The following is a 19,473-nucleotide window of genomic DNA, read 5'->3' as shown; positions in this document are numbered from 1 at the left end:
CGTGTCGGGATGCTGTCAACGACTGTGACATTTCTGAGACCTGCACAGGAGACTCCAGCCAGGTAAGAAAGAGGCCTCACACCTCTGTGCTCGTCCAGATGCTTGAAAACAGACGAGACATCAGAAATCCAACCCACACAAAATGACACATAATTACCTCTCTTTCAGTGTCCTCATAATGTGCACAAACTGGACGGCTACATGTGTGACGCTGGACAGGTGAGGTATCTTATTTGTTACATGTTTGTGACTGCTTTGCGTTGACCATGAATATTTTTATTTTTGATTGTCCCCTCTTCATCACTTCATCCCTCATCTTCTTCTTCCTCTTCCTCAGGGTCGCTGTTATGGAGGTCGCTGTAAGACCAGAGACAGTCAGTGCAGGACTCTGTGGGGCTACAGTAGGTTTATTTTTCACTGCAGCAGTCCATTTTATTGTCAACATAATCATGTAATGTCACTTTTCTGAAAAGAGCTTTGTAATATCTGGCAACGTGAAGTGAAATCAAACTTTGTTTTCAGACTCGGCTGACAGGTTTTGCTATGAGAAGCTGAACTCTGAGGGCACAGAAAAAGGAAACTGTGGTCCAGACTCCAGTGGTCAGGGATGGGTTCAGTGCAATAAGCAGTAAGTTGCATTTCTAATTAATCAATTAATTAATCTGTGTTTTTTAAATACAATCTCTTCTGCAGATTTTAACTTTCTTTTTTTTCCATTTTAATAATATTCCTCCTTTCTCCCTGGTCTACATCAGAGATGTTCTTTGTGGATTGCTGCTGTGCACCAACCTGACAGAGAGGCCGCGCTTCGGCGAACTGCAGGGGAAGCTCACCAGTCTGACCATCCACCACCAAAACAGATACATGGACTGCAGGTGAGGGAGCCTGCTGGGTATATACAACAGCCTGATATTTCACATGTCATTGCTATTTAGAAAGAAAAAGTGAATAGAACGTGCATGGAAGGGCGGTATAAAAGGAAAGGGTATGACATGCAGTAAGAGGTCACAGGCTGGGGTTGAGCCGGGGTAACTTCTTCAGATGGGACACAATCGTCTACACCAGCAGGGGACAGAAACAAACCAAGCAAGTTAAACAAAGATGAATTTAAAGCTCCTGTGAGGAGTTTTTAGCTTGTTAGGAAACAGACTGAAAACAATACTCATCTCTTTACATTGCCACCAACAAAAGCAAAAGAGGCCATCAGAAACCAGATTGAGTATTTTATTTTGTTATAAATACCTGGATGCTGCTGTGGGGTAGTTCTCAGGTAAAGTGATTAATCGCACACTGTTGAAATAGTTTTTCTTTCCCTTTTCCACAGCAAATATTCCTGATAAATGATTTGACTGTTAGTGGGATATTCATTGTATCATACTACTCAGTATGTACACATGCATCCAAATGCAAACAAAGCTCTGGCTTTGGAATATGCAAAATAAGGTGCATTTTGCATATTATTTTTTTATTTTTGTCCGGCATGCAAAAACATCCAACCAATCCTCAGTCCTTCCTGGATAGATCTGATCTTACCCGACTGATACCCGTCTTTCTTTCTTTTTTTTGCCACACGACCTCTTCTGTCGTTTATGATAAGAGGGACATAAAGTCATCATGACATTATTAAAGCTCCTGTGAGGAACTTTCAGTCTGAGTTAATTTTGATGCTCCCTGGACAAAGTGTTTGTCTCATCTCTCACTGCTTGAACTTCTTTTTACATGTATCATGCACGTTGAATCGTAGGTCTGCTTCTTCAGCGTGCTGAGAATCTTCTTCACCGACATCCAGCCCGCAGCAATGATTACTGACTATTAAAAATGACCATTTACAGATAATCAGTTTTCGTCTTGTTTACTTTTATCGCTCTTGAAGTGACATCAGTATTAATTAATCAGTATTAATTTTTTGTCTGTTGTGCAATCAGATAAAAAAGGAAATTATCTTTATTTGTGATCTGATGAAATAAGCAGGAAAAAAGTTAATAAGGTGTTCCAGTTATTTAAATAAAAAAAATAAAATATATACATATACATATAGGCCTCTCAACACATTCAACCTATATATATAGTGTGTGTGTTTATGTATATCAGATGTATGTTAGCTCATTGTGACTGTCTGACCTGCAGGGGTGGTCATGCTGTACTGGATGACGGCTTGGATCTGGGGTATGTGGAGGACGGGACGCCATGCGGGCCGAACATGATGTGTTTGGAGCGTCGCTGCCTCCCTCTCAACACATTCAACCTCAGCACCTGCCCGGGCTCGTCCACCTCACGCATCTGCTCCCACCATGGGGTGAGTGTGTCACGGCAGCCCGGTCCGACTTCATGATTTCAGTGTTGAGTAGTTTTTAAAAGATTAACGTTTGAGTTTCAGGAAGTTAACAAGATTTTCAAAAGTCGAGTAAGGTTCCTCATTTGTGTCTCTCAGACATGCAGTAATGAGGTGAAGTGTATCTGTGATCCAGACTACACCGGGAAGGACTGCAGCGTGTTCGACCCGATCCCTATCCCCACCCCACCAGAGGGTCCAGAGAAACACAAAGGTAACACACTGGGTTTGTCGCAACATACAGTACAAACACCCACAGAGCAGTTAAAGAGGCTTTTCCACTTCAGACAAGTGCTCGTTGTTTCAGAAACTAGGAACAAAAGTAAGTTATCTACAAACACTTCATATGCACACGCAGCTTCAAAGGCAGATGCAGAACTTCCTTATTATAATGACAAAATAAAGCAATCTCACAAAAGAGAGAGCGAACTGTAAATTTCATTTCATTACTCCTAAAAGATGACAAAAAAGAAGTAAATATACTGCTTTATGTTTCCCCCTCACTGCCTGACTCCTTGACTCCCACAGGTCCCAGTGGTACCAATATCATAATAGGTTCGGTTGCTGGTGCTATTCTGGTGGCAGCGATAGTCCTGGGGGGAACTGGCTGGGGATTTAAGTAAGAGCTGTGGCATGCCTCCATCTGTGTGTGCCTGCTGTGTCCCTCTGTCAGCTAACACACGCTTGTGGCTGCTCTGCTTGCTGTCTGATCCATTCTCACAACCGGAGACCGCGTGTGTTAATCAATAACACTGCTGGATCTGAAATAGATTTACAATGACCTGCTGGTCTGGCTAGAGAAAGAAAGCATGAGAAACTTCCATGATGGTATGAGAACTTTTAGTTTGAGTCAAATTGGCGCCCGCTGCAGTCGAAGCGGTACCTTGTCTATCTTAACCATTTTTTTTCTTATAAATTTATAACTTGCATCATTTTATTACGGTAGTTTGTCTAACACGTAGCCCACGGCAGCAGTTTTATGCTTAAAATGTACAATTTAGAAATGATTTCATCTTTATGCTGGTGGCCTTGTTTGCTTTTGTAGCACATTATGATCCATCAGTATAAATGTTAACTTTTAACTTAATTTTTTTTTACTTGAAATAATAATCACTCCATTGACAATAATGGATCAATTCAGACTGAAAAAATGCAACCGTATGTACCCTAATGTAAAGTGAGGCATCCTAATGAAGTCGGTACATAGATTTCGGTCGCACCCTCAAGATAAACAGATTAAGAAAACAAGGATGAATCTGAGTCCAGGTTTTCTTTGTTTAGTTTGTTGAACTCCCTCTACACTGCTGTCTCCACTCTCACTTGATTTGCTGTGGCATGCCTGCTGGATGTAGATGATCAAGAAACCTTGAACTTGAATATGCTTGCCTTAATCTCATGACTGCAGCTTGTTTGATTTGGTTTAACACTACAGATGCAAGCTCACTGCTAGCTCACTGCTATAAAGAAGATGCATCTGCAAGTTTTCAAGGCCTGTTTGCTGCATTGCATATGCTTTGGAAGCCTTGGATTTATTGCACGTTTCTTTTTTTCTTTTTTCTTTTTTGAAACAACAGTTCACAGAGTCAAAATATTTCTTCTACAGTTGTCTTCTTTCTCTCTCTTTCTTTGTATCTGCCTCCTTTGCCATGCTCCTGCGTCTACTCCCGATCCAGAAACATCCGAAGGGGAAGGTACGATCCAGCTTTTCAATCCTGATCCTGACATGAAGGCATAAACCAAGTCTTGAATCCCCATATATGATATCCCATAATGCCATGTGTTTTATAAAAAAAGAAGCTTCCTAACCCCCTAGTTAAGAGAAATTTGTCATCTCACACACATCTTCTACCTGTGACCAGTTTCATTACCCTTTTCGTCTTCGTAACGTGAACGTTTATTTACAGAGAGACTAATATTAAAGCATGAACCAACACCACATAACACAACATTTATACAAAGTATAGTTGTTTGTCGTGGCCTCGCATAGATGGGCCTAAGTACATTTTTGTTTTTGCATGTGCAACAGATCATAAACAATGTTTGAAAACCATTGATATTCTAGTTTGCCTCATCATTATTTGTACTGCATGTCCCTTCAATAACTTCCATTTCTACAACATAGCTGCAATTTCGACTTTGTTCTCTTCATTTCAAAAACTTCCACAATAAAAGCAGAACTACACTTTGGTCGTTTTGCAATTAATTTCTTTTTTGTTTAAGCACGATCATCGCATAGTTGATTTAAAGCTTTTTAATTACTGATTAACTGTCAGGAAAAACGTTAAGTTAAAAAGGGAACCACACACTACACTTGCTTAGTGTCACCATTTACGAGGAACACAACTTTTCTTCTACCCATTACTTCATGACATAATTGGATGAGCGAGTGCCACCGTTAAGAAGAAGTCCTTTCAAAATAATTAAAAAATATCAAAACAACATAAGAATTTTGAAAATGTCTCGTTTGGGTTTTAGGAAACGGTGACAGCCATGTTAACATCCTAAATTTTTAACTTGCATGTTTTATTTCGTCTGAGCTGCCCTGTTGCTTCTCTCAGATTCCTCATTTCTTTTTCTCTTCTCTTCTTATCCCCTCTTTATCATCTCCTCTCCTTTTTCTGCTTTCTTTCTCTTCCCTTTCCAGATCGGGGGGCTGAGTCGTATCTCTTTGCTGTCTTGTCTACCGTAATCTGTGTCCAGCCTGCTCTGAGGAGACAAAAAACAAGATGTCTTCCATTTATGAGTCCTCCTCAGACCTCTCCGCTCTTTTTCCCTCCTTTAACTTCATCTGTGCTCTCCTCCCTGATGGTCAAAGAATCTTTTTAACTGTGGAACTTAGAATACCAGATCTTACCCGCTGTCAGGGATCATCTGGACACAAATATCTAAGTCTTTGTTGGCGGTATTACTTTGTTGTTTTTTCCAGCTGTTCATCTGCCATATTGATTGCTGTTTGTGAACTTTGTACCCCTTAAAGTGATTTCCTAAAAGAAAAATAAGGGATGGAGCCTTCTGTCCGTACACAGTTAAAATATTTTACCTCATGAAGAACTCTTAACCTCTTTCAGTAGTATGACTTTAACTGCAATATCAGCCAGTAGGGATATATTGCAATGTTTGCACTCTGCGTAGATGAGGGTTATTTTTGTGTGCGATTACATTCCGCTGTTACCTCCATACTTCCTCTGTCAACGCTGCCTTCATTAAAAAACACTAGTCCATGTAAATCAATGCTTCCACATAATCTGCATTAATGTACATATAGTCCAAACCACTGACTGTTAATAAAGATGGACGATGCATCTGTACCTCCTCCCGTTGTACAAAGATGAAGCCAAAACACCCCTGTGACAGGCGCTAACATGTTAGTCTATCAAGTATCGTCTAGTCGCACAGGGTGTGTGCAAGTAGATGATGTCCCACTGCTTCTGCTGACAATTACACACTTATCAAAACTATAGATCCCTCGGGACACAGCAGAACAGATTTTTGTTGAGGCAGACGTTCACGGTTATGGAAAGTTTAGTGACTTATGAGTAAGCACTGGTTAAATTTTCCCTTTCTCTTCTAGTCGCCTAATACAATAGACATAGCGATGCATTTGTTAACAGAGCTGTCAATCATGCCATTATATCTTTTATAGCATCAAAGAAATTATAAAGAAACTTCTTGGAGGGAAAAAAGAGGACATGAAAACAAATCAATTTTGTAAAAAGAGCTATCATATCAAAAACTGTTTGAGGAAAATTTAATTTGACAAGAATTGTGATTTTGTGAATTTTCCTTCAATGGAGGGGGAAGAGTTTATGACCTATACTGCAGCCAGTCCGTAGAGGGAGCTGTAAATCTTTTGGCTTCACTTTGTGGGAGGTGTTGAGTTGTCCATCTTTTTATATTGCCTGGTTCAAACCTGCATGGAGGCTCGTCGTGTCTCTGTGCTGATGTACAGTTAGCAAAGCTGGATAGTGAGTTGCATACACACCAAATATTTCCCCCTGTAATATATTTAATCCATCCACTGCATCCACAGGACCAATATGCATACAGGTATGCTGAACACTGGTGCTGATGTACATATTGTAATATAAGGTTGAGTCATTTAGACCGTTAAGACTCACTGACGCTCTAAATGGAAGCACAAACTGCTCATGTTGAAGAAGCAAGACAGGATTTGAATCTTTGCTTGTTCAGGGAATTCTGAGATGCTACATGCCTGATCACTCGAGCCGCAGAGAAAACATGCTCCTATGTTAACCCTCAGAAAGGACATCTAGCTGCACAATTATTACAGATTATGAACATTGATAATCATATTTAACAGGATCTCCCTCAAATTCTGCGATTTGGCTTCTGAGTACTCAGACATGTTGATAAAGTAGCTGGAAAATGACTTGTAAGATTTGCTTAATCTCTTAATGGCTAAAAGTAGTTACATTCTGATGTAACACAGCAATAACATGTACATTTAAAACAGTTATTGATTGAGAATATGATTATGGTGCAAAAAAATATTTAAAAAAAGAATATATATAAATGCAGTTCTCCCAAAAAAAAGAAGATAAAAATAGAGAAATATCTGCAACTTTGATTTATCTTACATGTTTTATTCATAGGGATTTACAGGAACTTTAATCAGGTTATGAAGATGTTCTTCTGTGGATATGATAATATACAACAAATGCTTACGAAGATTTGTTTCAGTAGAAGCATGAACAACAGCGTAATAGCTCAGACTGTGCCAGAAGAGAAGATCCAAGATACACTGCCAGTCAACCTACAGAAGTGAAAGTCAGCATCAGGTTAATCATTGAAACATTCCTGAATAAAAGTTGCAAGTAATGTTAGAATAGTCTCAACATTTATTCAACACAGACTACAGTAAAATGTCAATGTAGATAACTAATATTGTATAATTTTCTAATATTTAAGGTTCCACTGTGAGAACCACTCTTGTCCACACTCACACATTGTAGTTGGACTTTGACATCATTGACACATGAAGGTTAACAAAAATCTTATGTTACAGGAAGGTTACCAATATTAGCTCTTTGTGTTATACTCGTATGGCTGTACATTTAAATAAATATTAAACATATCTGAATGACAGTGACTGTGTGTTTCATTCATCTACTTTTAAAAACTGAAGTGATGCAGATTGCTGTCTTATCTCTGACAGATAGTCACTTATAGTTTAGCTGTATTCACAGATGCACAAAAGTCCTTAATATTTCCCAGCATTTTCAGGATGAGCTGCATTTTTAGCCTGTAAAATTTTAACGGTAAGCTAGGGATGAGATAACATGTGAAAGCAGCAATTAGTCATCAAAATAAAAGTCATCAAAGTGTCAGACCAGACATCTTGTATATTTTGAAGCCAGATTTAAATATCTAAAAAAAACTAAACGTGACTCTTGTCTAAGGAAACATCCCACTGACCTAATGACTGGTCCATTGACTATTCTCAGTGCCAACACAGGTCAAAGATCTCCCTTTTGTCTTTAAGTATCTCAACATTTGGAAATAAAAAGGCAGACCGAGGCTAAACTCTGAACTTATTGGCTAATAACAAGGTTGTATAATTAACTCTTTTTCAACTACTTTATTGGAAATATTCCAACTAGCAACGTCTCCCCCCCCTCCTTATTTACATGAATGACTTGTCTGATTTACTTTAATGCAATCCTCAGTTTCTGTTCAGATATATGAATCCCCTGTGTCTCCTTTGCCCTTTGGTTGTTTCCAGTCAGCGTAGATGGACTCCTCGTAATCTCCCATCCCTTCAAACTCAAGGTCAGGAGACTCCGAGCTCAGAAGAGCAGCTTCTTCTGGTCCAAAAAACTCCTGAGAAAATCAACTTTATTAACAAAGATAACTTTTAACCATGTTGGATAACAGTCCTCCAATCAGGTGTTATTCAGGTTCCAAAAATTGACTGTATAAAATTACATCACTGGCAAAATATGTCAGCGATAGTCGCAGGGGTATTTTGGCTTCAATTTTGTACAACAAGGAGTTGAAGATGTATAGTTCATCTTTATATACATTCAATGAGTCCAAACTAAATTTGCAGTGTTAAAGATTATTTTTTCTAAAGTGTAAATCAGACATATACATTATTAAAATAACCATCATTCAAAATGTTTGTGGTCAAAATCTCACCTCATCGTCCATCTCTAAGTATGTCTGTGCAGATGTCAGCATCTGCTTTAGAGTGACAGTGTGGTTGTACAGTTTGACAGCCTCCTGTTCAAAGAGAGTTAAACTCATGAAGACATGGACAAAGTGTCAATCTAAAGACAGTCTGTTTAAAGAATATCTGTTTAAAGAATATCTTTACTTAATTCTGCTTAAATAATCCAAGTAGCCTGTCTAATTGGTGTTTTTCAGCAGCCATGCAATGATAGTAGCCATGTGAAATGAAAAATGAACAATTAGGATGAACAGCACATTTTCCTTGTAATTCAATACTTAGTAGCATGTTCATTCTTTAGCAGCATTACTTTCGTTGAGCCAATAAAACTCATTCTTAGCTTGTTTTTCTGGGGGATTGGTGTCAAATTGATGGAATATGAGCCAGTAATTTTCTCACCGTCCTGGGTAAGAAGTGTTCAGGCTGTAGGCCCCACTGTTCACTGTAGGCTTTATAATACTGCAGATTCTGCTTCATGACCTGCTCTTCAGGCTCGAACAAGATGTAGCTGTACGCACAGGGCACCGCACTGCTAGCATCGTTCACTGGTGAAGAAAACAATAAAGCACATCAGTGTTTCTGAGGAATAAAGACTAGAAATGCAAAGCTCTGTTTCTGCCGAGATGGCAGTAAACATACTTTTATAATAGGCGTATTGGAGGTAGTGGTAAATTGTGGCAACAAATTTCTCCACAAAGAAACCTCCGACGTTAGGCTTCAAGTTTCCTTCACACTTCAGCTGACACTGTAACACCTCAACAAAGACTTCTGTGGGAAACAAAGCAGAGCAAAGATAATTCCGTATCTCAAGGGGGAACATGTTTGGACTTCTTTATACAGTTTAATTGTTAGGTGAAGTCAGAATCAGAACCTGAGATATTTTATTAATCCTCAAGGCCAGGGGTTGTTGCTCTTAGCTAAGAAACTAGAGAGAAATGAAAATGTAACAGAAATAGGAATACAGGTAAATTAAGACCATATGAATGGATCATTAGATGAATATGAGACATGAAAAAGCAAAATTCTTTTTCACAGATTTAGGTGTAAAACTTAGCAATAGAAAAAAAGGTTTATAAGAATGTGGCTTTGAGTGGATCTACTAGGTTCAGAACCAAGGGTTGAATCTGTAATTAAATATTTTATGTCTATGAATATAAACCTAAAAGGATTTACAGTTCTGATTCAAATGTACATACTTACCTGCTATGACTATGTAGAGGTCACTGTCTGTGGAAAGTTGACGGATGCCTTCACACTCTGCCTGACAGAGTTGGAACTCTCGGAGGTAGAGCCGGAGAGCTTCCTCCATGTGTCCGACGCTGTTACTGTAGTCGCCTGAATTCACAAGTTTGACTCCTTTCAGAAAGGAGGCCTGGACAGAAAGTTATTGATGCTTAAAGTGGTATTATTTGAAATGACAGAAACATCTGACAATGAAAAAGTTGTGGTTTTGTATTTCCATTTGGTCTTCTCGAAGTTGGTTTAAAGGGCCATGTCTTTATGTTTTGTGTTTCTGCTTTTGAAGATGAAATCAAAATCTTTTTTTCTGTACTCATGTAAAAAAACGTAATTTAGTGAGCAGTTGGATGTGTTTTCATCAGACGGTGCAGCTGTAACACCATCATTAATTCATTAAAAAAAACAACAACACTTTGTTCGCTTTAAAAAACACACAACTAAAGGGAGGGGACACATTTTTAACTAAACTAAAAGAAGATAGACACATTTTAATCATGTGAATCAAGTGAACCATAAAAGCTGCCAAACTCAAGAAAGCTGCTTCAAAAACAATTAATAGCTTTCCTCAGATGGCAGCTTCTACAGTTCACTTGATTGACAGGATTCAAATGTGTCTATTTTCTTTAAATATTGTTAAAATGTGTCTTTGATTAGTATGGAAGCCCTAAGAGAACATACTGTATATCTGTATATGTGTTTTTTTTTATTGAATTAATGATAGTGTTACAGCTGCACCATCTGATGAAAAAAAACACATCTAACTCCTCACTAGGAAAGATGCTTTAAAAACATTTAATAGGAAATGCACTTTTCTTAAAATTCAACACCTTCAACGTATCTACATTAAGTGTTTAGTACTGATTGGCTGTCTATGTTAAGGGGTTTTCTACCCCGAGGCAGTTTGGTTCAATAGCTTTTCAAATGTTGTAACAAAAATACAGAATTGGACCCCTTGATATCCTTACCTCATATGGTTGTTCTTCGAGGTCTTTGAGGTATCCGCTCAGGTCATACTGGCTCTTGTACTCTTCCATCAGTCGATGCATCTCCTGGTCCCCTGGGTTCCTCTGGAGGTAGGTGTAGGCGCATGGCACAGCGCTCTGTAAGTCATCCAGCTGCATGGGGTAAAAAAAAGGAAAGAATTACCTTTTAATTGGAAACTCCTATTTTTTATTTAATGTCTGTTTTCTAATCCTTTCTGTAATGACCCAATGTCATTGTAAATAATGGTTGCCCCTCAATGGTCCAGTATAAATAAAAGTGGAATTAACATTTATCTTGTAACTTTCTTGGAGGTTTCAAGAATTAAGAATGATAAATGCTTTTTCCACCTTGGCGTGTGCAAAGTGCATGTATCTGTACGGAGATCTTCTGCTGAAATCCTGCAGGACTTCTCTGTCAGGAGGAGGCAGCTGTAACACGGGGAACTTAGCCCTGCACTTTTTCTGACACGTCGCTTTCATCAAAACATGCCAGTAAACGTTTAGATCCTTGTTCTGCGTAAAACCGGACTCTTCATGTTTGCTGCTGTTACAGTGCAGCATGCAGTACCTCGCGCTGTCTTTCAGAAGCCGGTGTAAACGCAAACTTAGCTCCAAATATTTGATAGATTCTGTCCAGTTCTCTGCTGCAAAATAATCCAAAGCCAATCCGTACGCAGTGGTGAGGGGCATAAGCTCCTCTTTGGGGAAGTTTGTCAAAGTGTAGGTTTCATACTGCTCGGCTGTCATACAAACAAAATGCAAAAAAAGCAAGGTCACCGACGTATCCCCTTTAGTGCCAAATGTAAACATGATAGGATCATATCCCACATATATACGTCTGCCTCTTCTGTTGCTATCTGTTCCAGTGTCTCTCTGTTTGGTGGTCTGCTGAAGTACTTAAGGGTCTAAGGGAATTCCGTGATTGGGCCTTTCAGAGGTTGCTGGCTCAGGTTTCTTAGTGCAGGCCGAGCACAGAACAGCTGTCACTTACTGCTGTCTTTCTTTATTTGGCACAAGAATAAGCTTAGATGTTAAAATGCCCACTTATAGCTCCTGTTGTGGTTTTCATTGTTTGCAAGTTTTTAGTAAATACATCTCACCTGTGTGTGCTGAGATGTATGGATTTGTGTCCCATAGTTTAAAAAAAAAAAAAAAGTTTTCTATTAGAGTGTGGGGTGGGGAAATATTTATTGATATATTTTATGACATACAGTATGAGTTAGTTGCTTCTAAATATTCAGCAATACCTCTTTTATCCACTAGATTGTGCTGAATGTTTCTTTGAGGAGGTCACCATAGGTCAGCGATACTTTGTACAAAGATGGAAACATAATTATGTTCTTTCTATTGTTATAGGGGCTACATATCTTTAATGTAGATATCATTCAATATACTTGTAATTGTTAACTTCTAGTTTACTAAATAACAGGTTAAGTTTAACAAGCCTTTGCTGCATGTAATGAGATAGACAGTTTAGGATTGTTTTTTTGGGGGGGTTTTGGGGGGTGGGGAGGGGGGGGTCACAAAAAGTCTCAGCATTTTGTCTTTTAACGATCAAATTGTATCACTCACCAAATCTTTGCTGTTGAACATGTAGGCTGTTTATGCAGTGCTCAGTGACTTTGTCTGATGTTTAACCTGCAGCAGCAGTTTTAGGCTGGAGATCTTTGGGTCCTGTTGAGTTAGAGGGCAGTTTGACCCATGTGCAGGGGCTGAGAGGTTTTTATCAGGTTTTATTGTGATTTTTTTTTAGAACAACTTAGTCTATTAGTTGCTACTTAAGAGCTTAACTCAAACATTTCACAGCATTAATGAAAAAGATGAACGTTTGGGGCTTCTATGCTACTTTACGGCTCTGAGGGGCAGAGGCGGGTCTTTGAAAAATACTCTGAAGTTGTCTACTTAACAGCGGAGTTAGAGTCAAGTTACTACACCACAGGCGGTTTACCTTTCAAAATAAAAGTAGAAATTGACCGATTATATTTAGGACAAAAATAGCTTACTCTCTTATTTCGTTTTTGTCTTTCCATAATTAAAATTTTCCTTAACCCAAATCCCATGTACTGGCTGCAGTCACTATAGTGTAAGAAGTTGCACGAAGAAATTTTCTCCAAATTCTCTGACTTGATTCTTTAATTCAGGCCGCCACAACTTCCGCTCTCCTAGTATTTCCTCTTATTTTTGTAAAGGAACTAATGGGCTTTTCGTCTCGTTGTTTCCTTAACCGCGGCGCTTTTCTCTCCCAGCTCAGACATCCTTCTGGTTAAAAGTCCTCACTGCAACCTGGAGATTGTCCACGTTTACAACCTTGAGACAAAACTCTCCTGCTCCACATCAGCAGCCTGGACCGTCTGCGTAAGGCACGCAGGACTCTGCAGGACGCTTCATTTATTTATGTGCTGTCTATAGCTTTTAGTAGTCTTATTATTTTTTATCCCTAAAATCTATTTGACGTGTCACTGCAAATATGTTTGCCCGTTGCATTCTCCTTTTCCTCTTCTTTTCGTGCTCTTCTGTGGAGTCTAATCCCAGCCCTGTGCTTGGAGATGTCGTCGTGGACAGATACTTCATACCCAAAGTCTGCGCGAGAGAATCCAAAAATGGAGATTATGTCCGCTATCACTACAACGCGTCGCTTGTGGACGGGAAAACATTTGATTCGAGGTAAAGTTGGTCCCAAATTCTTATTGCATTCATTGATCGACTTGCAGGATGTAACGGTGACGCAGAGGCCATAAAGTGCAAACTTTGAGTGGACTTTCAGTGTTTCGTTTTAGGAAGCCCCCTGAAATCCAACAATCGCATTAAACAGAGGATGCACGTCAGATTTTATCCGCCTTCCTTTCAGCTGACCCACTTCTATTATTTTCTTCGTCCCTGTAAACGTTTTGGTTTCCCTTCACAGCCATCAGAAAGGAGAGGCCAAGGTGGGCCTCATCGGGGAGGGTCGGCTCCTCGCGGGTGTGGATAAAGGTCTGCAAGGTATGTGTGTGAACGAGCGCAGGACCATCACCGTCCCTCCTCACCTGGCGTATGGCAGCACCGGTGCAGGTAAATTCTACAAGTGTCACACAGTGAGATGTTGTGATTTCACGTTGTTTATTCAGTGGTAATTAACTTATTATTATTATTGTAGGAGTTAATTTTTTATCCAAAACCCAAACAAAAAACACACTCATAACTCTACATTTCAGTAGAATTCACTGAATATTATCAAAGTTATTAAACGTACATATGGACGTATTAACATATAAGTTGTGGATGTAGATCTTTGGGGCTACAAATAAGCCAAAACATGTTTTTATATCATTTTATGCGGAGGCGCTCTTTGTCAACAGGCAAGGCAGGCAGACAAACTTTAAACCAAAGCATTGTCTCAAAATGTGCACATTTTGCAACAACAATCGGAAACCTGCCTAATCTGCCCTGTTAAGCATTGCAGCATTGTTCCTGTGAAAACCAAAATGTATCAATGAATGAAAATTAAGAGGAGTTATCCGTCTGGGAAACAATAATAAAAAACGCTAGTTGTGAGTTTTTGCCCAGGGTGCTGGCAGACCTCTAGAATCGCCCCTGCCCCCAAGCTCCTTTAGTTTTAGAGTTTAAATTGTCGTAAAATTCAATGTGGCAATAAATTCCGGCGGCGGTAGCTCAGTCCGTAGGGGGTCGGGTTGGGATCTGGAAGGTCCCAATGCAGACCAAAATATGGAAGTTGGTCCGGTAGCCGGAGAAGCGCCAGATCACTTCTCGAGCACTGCCGAGGTGCCCTTGAGCAAGGCACCAAACCCCCATCTAGCTCAGGGGGGGGGGGCGCTTCCAGCGTCTACAGCTTTAAACAAAAGTGAGCTGTGTTTAAACACGCCTCTCTCTAGAAGGGAATGTGGCTTGGGCTTTCTCCCACATGTCCTATTGCTTACAGTGCGTACTCAGATGGTAGTAAGCTACAAACACCTAGATGTGAGAGTGCCACCCATCTGGGGGAGGGTTATCTTTTGTAATTTTCTAAGAAAAAAACCCCATCTCCAAACGGCCTGTTTGAGCACAGAATGAAAGGACTTTCCTTGTGATTGCTCTTGTAGTGATACTAAACTCAAACCTTCTCATAATGGGAGGGGTTTATAGAGACACAAATTAGTCTTAAAAAGACATGGTTAAGTGTATTTTGCATAAGATGTGACTTATAAGGTAACCCTCTTTAGAAAATGTAATGGAATGAGGGATATTTATAGCAAATCATTTCATAGTAGAAAAAATGTCAGTTCCAACGCGTCAATTAGAGAGTGGAAAAACAGTTAGAGAAATCTCAAAATAAAAAAGGGTTACCAGTAGCTCAGTGGTTAGAGTGTGCACCCATGTGCCAATCCTCCAGGTGGGATACCCAGGTTCAAATCCTCCTTCATTTTCCAGCTGTGGTGGTCATTTCAAGAAAGTCAATAATTCGATGTGTTACTCATGAATGATGGTGTTTTTGTTTACTATGAAAGTTCCTTTGACCCTTTATTCAACGTTGTTTCCAGGCGAGGTGGTTCCTCCAGATGCCACCTTGGTGTTTGACATCCATCTGCTGGATGTGTGGAACAAAGCCGACCTGGTGGTGACAAAGACCATCACCACTCCCAAAGACTGCAAGCGCTCTGTGATGCGCACCGACTTTGTTCGTTACCACTTTAACGGCACTCTGCTCGATGGCACCGTCTTTGACTCCAGGTGAATTCTTGCTTGGACAAGAGTAGTTTGTGGGATTTCATCAAATTGACGAGCTTTAATGTGTTAATAAAGAAAGCTATACAATGATAAAACCAGAAGTCATAGCTAAATCACATTCTTGTCTGGAATTGAAGCCCCCTGTGTGACAGCTCTGTGTGTTTACACTGTGTTATCCAGGTTTGTTGTGTGTTTGACTTTGCGCTTGTATGAGCCCTACGTAGCTACACAAGGAAACAGACCCACGACTCCTTAGTGGGGGAGGGCTGGCTGGTCAAGGGCTTGGATGAAGGGCTGCTGGGCATGTGTGTGGGAGAGATCAGAAATATCGTCATCCCACCCTTCAAAGCCTACGGGGAGAAAGGATCAGGTCAGTACAAACTAACTGCAGCCTTTCAAATGTACCTTTTAAATTAAAGTAAAGTAGCTCTTTCTAAATGTTTCCTTCCAAGACCACATTTGGTGACTTGAAAATCATTATCAAGTGAATGGATCAAATACTCAAAATAATTGTTGAACTCTTCAACCAGGCACAGAGATCCCCGCTCAGGCCACCCTGGTGTTTGATGTCTTGTTGGTGGACGTTCATAACCCGAAGGACGGTCTGACCATTGAGAACCAGGTGGTGCCCGAGTCATGCACACGCAAGTCTGTGGTTGGTGATTATGTCCGTTACCACTACAACGGTACTTTCCTAAACGGGGTCACCTTCGACACAAGGTGCGAAACTGCTGATGATATTTGATTTCTTCACACAACCTTTTTTAAACTCAAGATTTGATATTAAAATCAAATCTAACCTTTTTTTTTTTTTTTATTAAAAATTTGTCTGCCAACAGCTACCAGAGGAATAGCACATACAACACATACATCGGGTTGGGATATGTGATTGCAGGCATGGACCAGGCTCTGATTGGAGTCTGTACTGGAGAGAGGAGGAGGGTCATCATCCCTCCACACCTGGCGTATGGAGAGCAGGGAGCGGGTACGTTACTGAGGCTTTTTCCTGCAGCCTGTTTAGATCGATTGTCAACCAATTTCACTTGAATAAATAAGTTTGTGATATTTAAAGTGTAGGTTCCTGAATGAACTGTCAGTCAAGATTTATCTAATTGAAAGAAGAATATTTGAATGAAATGAAATATGAATCCCTCCGTTTAGGTAACGTCATCCCCCCTTCTACCGTTCTGGTGTTTGACATTCACGTCATCGACTTCCACAACCCAAACGACACTGTGAACATCCAGATCACCTACAAACCCGAGTTGTGTAACGAGACGACGGGAGTGAACGACCACGTCCGCTACCACTACAACTGCACGCTGGTGGACGGCACGCCGCTCTTCTCCTCGTGAGTCATCCACACATATTCCTAACGTTGGTATTTCGGGGACATTTTTAGAGCAGTGCTAAACATGTGAGACACCTCCATCCTCAGACACGACTATGAGAACCTTCAGGATACGGTGTTGGGTGCAGACAAGGTTATTGACGGGCTGGATGAGGGCTTGAGAGGCATGTGTGTGGGAGAGAGGAGGCTGATAACGGTGCCGCCTCATCTCGGCCACGGAGAAAAAGGAGGTAAGAAATTTTAGCTTAGCTTCATAGAAACTTAGAGCTGGAGACACTGCCACAACATATCATGAAGAAACTGACAAGAGAATGCACAACCTGATTATGATACTCTTGCAGGGCAAACAATGTACACTTGTTAAACTGCTGAAGGGAACAGAAATGAATAATAAATATCAAAATATATTTCTGTTTCTAATATAATATTTTAATATAATATTTATTTTTTTAAAGCTACACTTTTGCATTGTATTTAAAAATTGTCCTTATTTATCTACTTCTTTGAGTCACTAGATCGATGGATAGATGGATAGATGGATAGATAGATAGATACTTTATTGATCCCGAGGGAAATTCAAGTTTTGCATGCGACTGAAATATTTGTTTTAATCCCTTATTAGCTGCCATATAGTAAAATAAATACATTAATTAAGAAGCAACACAGTATTCTTTATCATTTTCAGATGAACAAGCGTTTTATAACTGGTCTGTGAGAGCAAAGTAAAGTTTCTTATAAAATCTACACTTTTTTCAAAAACACTAGACACCATCTGACATTTCTAAAGAAAGTAATGAAGATACTGTCACAGGTACTAAAGGGTTAACCTTTTAATTTATTTATTTTTTGCTTCTTGTCCACCAGCCAGTGGCGTGCCAAGCAGTGCTGTGCTGATCTTCGACGTTGAAATGGTGAGCTTTGACAAGGGTGTGCCGCCAGGTTACCTGTTTGTGTGGCTCCAGGACAGCCCTGCTGATCTGTTCGAAGCTCTCGACAACAACAAGAACGAAGAGGTGGCCCAAGAAGAGGTTTGTCGATCTTAATTAATAAAGAAACTTACAATGAAGGATGTGTCCCATTTTTCTCAGATTTGCATGAATGAGTGCCTTCCCACTCTTTACTTTGATGTTTATCTTTTAACCTTAACCCTTTTTTTTTAGTTTGGAGAATTCATCAAGCTGCAGGTGGCAGAGGGCAAAGGTCGTATCAGGCCTGGGCTGATCATGGATCAAGTTATCACCGACATGTTCCAAAACCAGGATAGAAATAAAGACGGCGTGATCACAGCTGAAGAACTCAAACTGAAAGTCGACGAGGACAGGGAAAGGGAAGAAGGAAAGCATGACGAGCTGTGATGATGATGATGATGATGATGATAAATGCTTTCGTTCTCTCTCAGGAAAAATCCAAACAGCTTTAAAACAAGCAACTTTCCCACACAGTATCATTTTTAATACTTTCTGCACCACATTGAAATGTCTTTCGAATTTTTGTCGTATGTATTACCAAGAAAATAATGCAAAGAATTATTTTTATTGAGTTTTATATGGTATGTTTGTTTTTGATTGTTGTATTTTAGAAAACGAAACAAGCACCTTAATTTTTCCCTGAAAGATTGATTGATTAAAATGTTTGTTAGAAAAAAAGTCTTTTATTATTTTTTGTCTCGTAATTTTGGAAAGAAATTCCCCACGTTGTGTGATCATATTTAGTGAACATGCCAAAAATACATTTTCTAGTGACCATAACTGAACTCTTATAGAAACGTATCCCCACATTTTGAATATTTCCTGAAATTTAAGTTTGTGAAAAAAACTTCCTGGTGGTAAAAACCAATGTTGAAAATTATTGAAAGTCTTTAAAAAAAAGGTGTTGTGGTTAGCAGCAGTAAGCTTTGACTGGCAAACCTCATCCAAGTGTTACCTTACCTTGACATTTCAAACGAAAGTTCGATGACAATGTAAACGTTTGTCAGTGGAAGGCGGCTTACAAAAAAAGTAAATCAATACATTTCTATATGTATAAAAAAGTGTGCAGAACTTCCTGAAAGTTTCTTCAAATGTCCAACAAAAGTTTAAATTTCAAAAGAACAATTCCCAAACAACTTCAAACTCCGAAAAGTTTCAGGAAAGTCTGGACCATCTTAGTGAAAATACACGAGTCCCTACAATTTTCCACAAAATGTATTTCGTGTTGTGTACATTTTGTACATTGAATGTATTTTCAACCAACAAGGGTAAAATAAATTATTATACTAAACTCTACATTTCTCGTATTCAAAGTACCCTAAACTTTTTTCAGATGGACTATTGTACTTGAGTGAAAGTGCAGGTACTTATAATAAATAATCAACAGTGGCATCTTGTTGCACAAAACAAGAATATTTAAAAACCATCGGTGAGCCTCTTCTCATTTTCACAGCTCTTTTTTTCAATGGAGAAAACATTTGTTAACACTGACTGACACCACCACAGGTTTCACATCGTTGAACTGTGTATGGATGTAGTTTACAGAACATCACCTGGTTCTCATCCCAACATTTAGTTACAAGGGTCTGCTGCCAGAAGAGGGCGCTGTTACATTGACATTATAAATCAGTTAAATAACTTGCCACGCATGTTGCACCATAAGTCATCTTAAACTCCTTTGTATTGCCTAAATACTTTTTATAGTT

At 39.5% G+C, this 19,473-nt stretch overlaps 3 protein-coding genes across 7 annotated transcripts in view; 2 read left to right on the top strand and 1 right to left on the bottom strand.

The window, feature by feature from the left end:
* Positions 1-13,103, top strand: part of LOC306817556 (disintegrin and metalloproteinase domain-containing protein 11-like) — a gene marked incomplete at its 3' end in the record, with an annotated part of 31,956 nt that extends 18,853 nt beyond the window's left edge. For 2 of the 5 annotated variants that reach the window (XM_079334534.1, XM_079334533.1), the window contains exons 18-26: positions 1-62; positions 169-219; positions 338-401; positions 523-628; positions 756-875; positions 2,128-2,296; positions 2,432-2,546; positions 4,006-4,023; positions 4,977-5,858. The exon at positions 1-62 is cut by the window's left edge and continues 19 nt beyond it. In XM_079334534.1, coding sequence (XP_079190660.1) covers positions 1-62; positions 169-219; positions 338-401; positions 523-628; positions 756-875; positions 2,128-2,296; positions 2,432-2,546; positions 4,006-4,023; positions 4,977-5,158 — 887 coding nt within the window. Of the gene's footprint in view, positions 63-168; positions 220-337; positions 402-522; positions 629-755; positions 876-2,127; positions 2,297-2,431; positions 2,547-2,860; positions 2,952-4,005; positions 4,532-4,976; positions 5,859-12,990 lie in introns of those variants that run through there. The other 3 variants (XM_079334536.1, XM_079334535.1, XM_079334537.1) reach the window with 3 other exon arrangements.
* On the bottom strand, positions 6,127-11,614 carry LOC306817558 (endoplasmic reticulum protein SC65-like). The gene is made up of 8 exons (XM_079334539.1): positions 11,093-11,614; positions 10,727-10,876; positions 9,723-9,894; positions 9,162-9,290; positions 8,922-9,067; positions 8,492-8,575; positions 8,003-8,173; positions 6,127-7,106 (listed from the first exon to the last, which is right to left on the bottom strand). The coding sequence occupies exons 1-7, from the start codon at positions 11,552-11,554 to the stop codon at positions 8,027-8,029; spliced, it is 1,290 nt and encodes a 429-aa protein (XP_079190665.1). The 5' UTR covers positions 11,555-11,614; the 3' UTR covers positions 6,127-7,106; positions 8,003-8,026.
* Positions 13,104-13,211: 108 nt separating the features above from the next.
* Positions 13,212-19,063, top strand: fkbp10b (FKBP prolyl isomerase 10b; the record flags this gene model as incomplete). The annotated part of the gene is made up of 10 exons (XM_079334538.1): positions 13,212-13,408; positions 13,650-13,795; positions 15,262-15,451; positions 15,673-15,818; positions 15,979-16,168; positions 16,288-16,433; positions 16,610-16,799; positions 16,887-17,029; positions 17,664-17,827; positions 17,960-19,063. 10 exons carry the CDS (start codon positions 13,212-13,214, stop codon positions 18,152-18,154), a joined length of 1,707 nt encoding a protein of 568 aa, XP_079190664.1. The 3' UTR covers positions 18,155-19,063.
* Positions 19,064-19,473: the final 410 nt, after the last annotated feature.

This window comes from Symphodus melops (assembly GCF_947650265.1).
Source record: "Symphodus melops genome assembly, chromosome: 21".
NCBI lineage: Eukaryota > Metazoa > Chordata > Actinopteri > Labriformes > Labridae > Symphodus > Symphodus melops.
The sequence above is the reverse complement of the archived record's forward strand: the minus strand, read 5'-3'. Positions and strand labels throughout refer to the sequence as shown.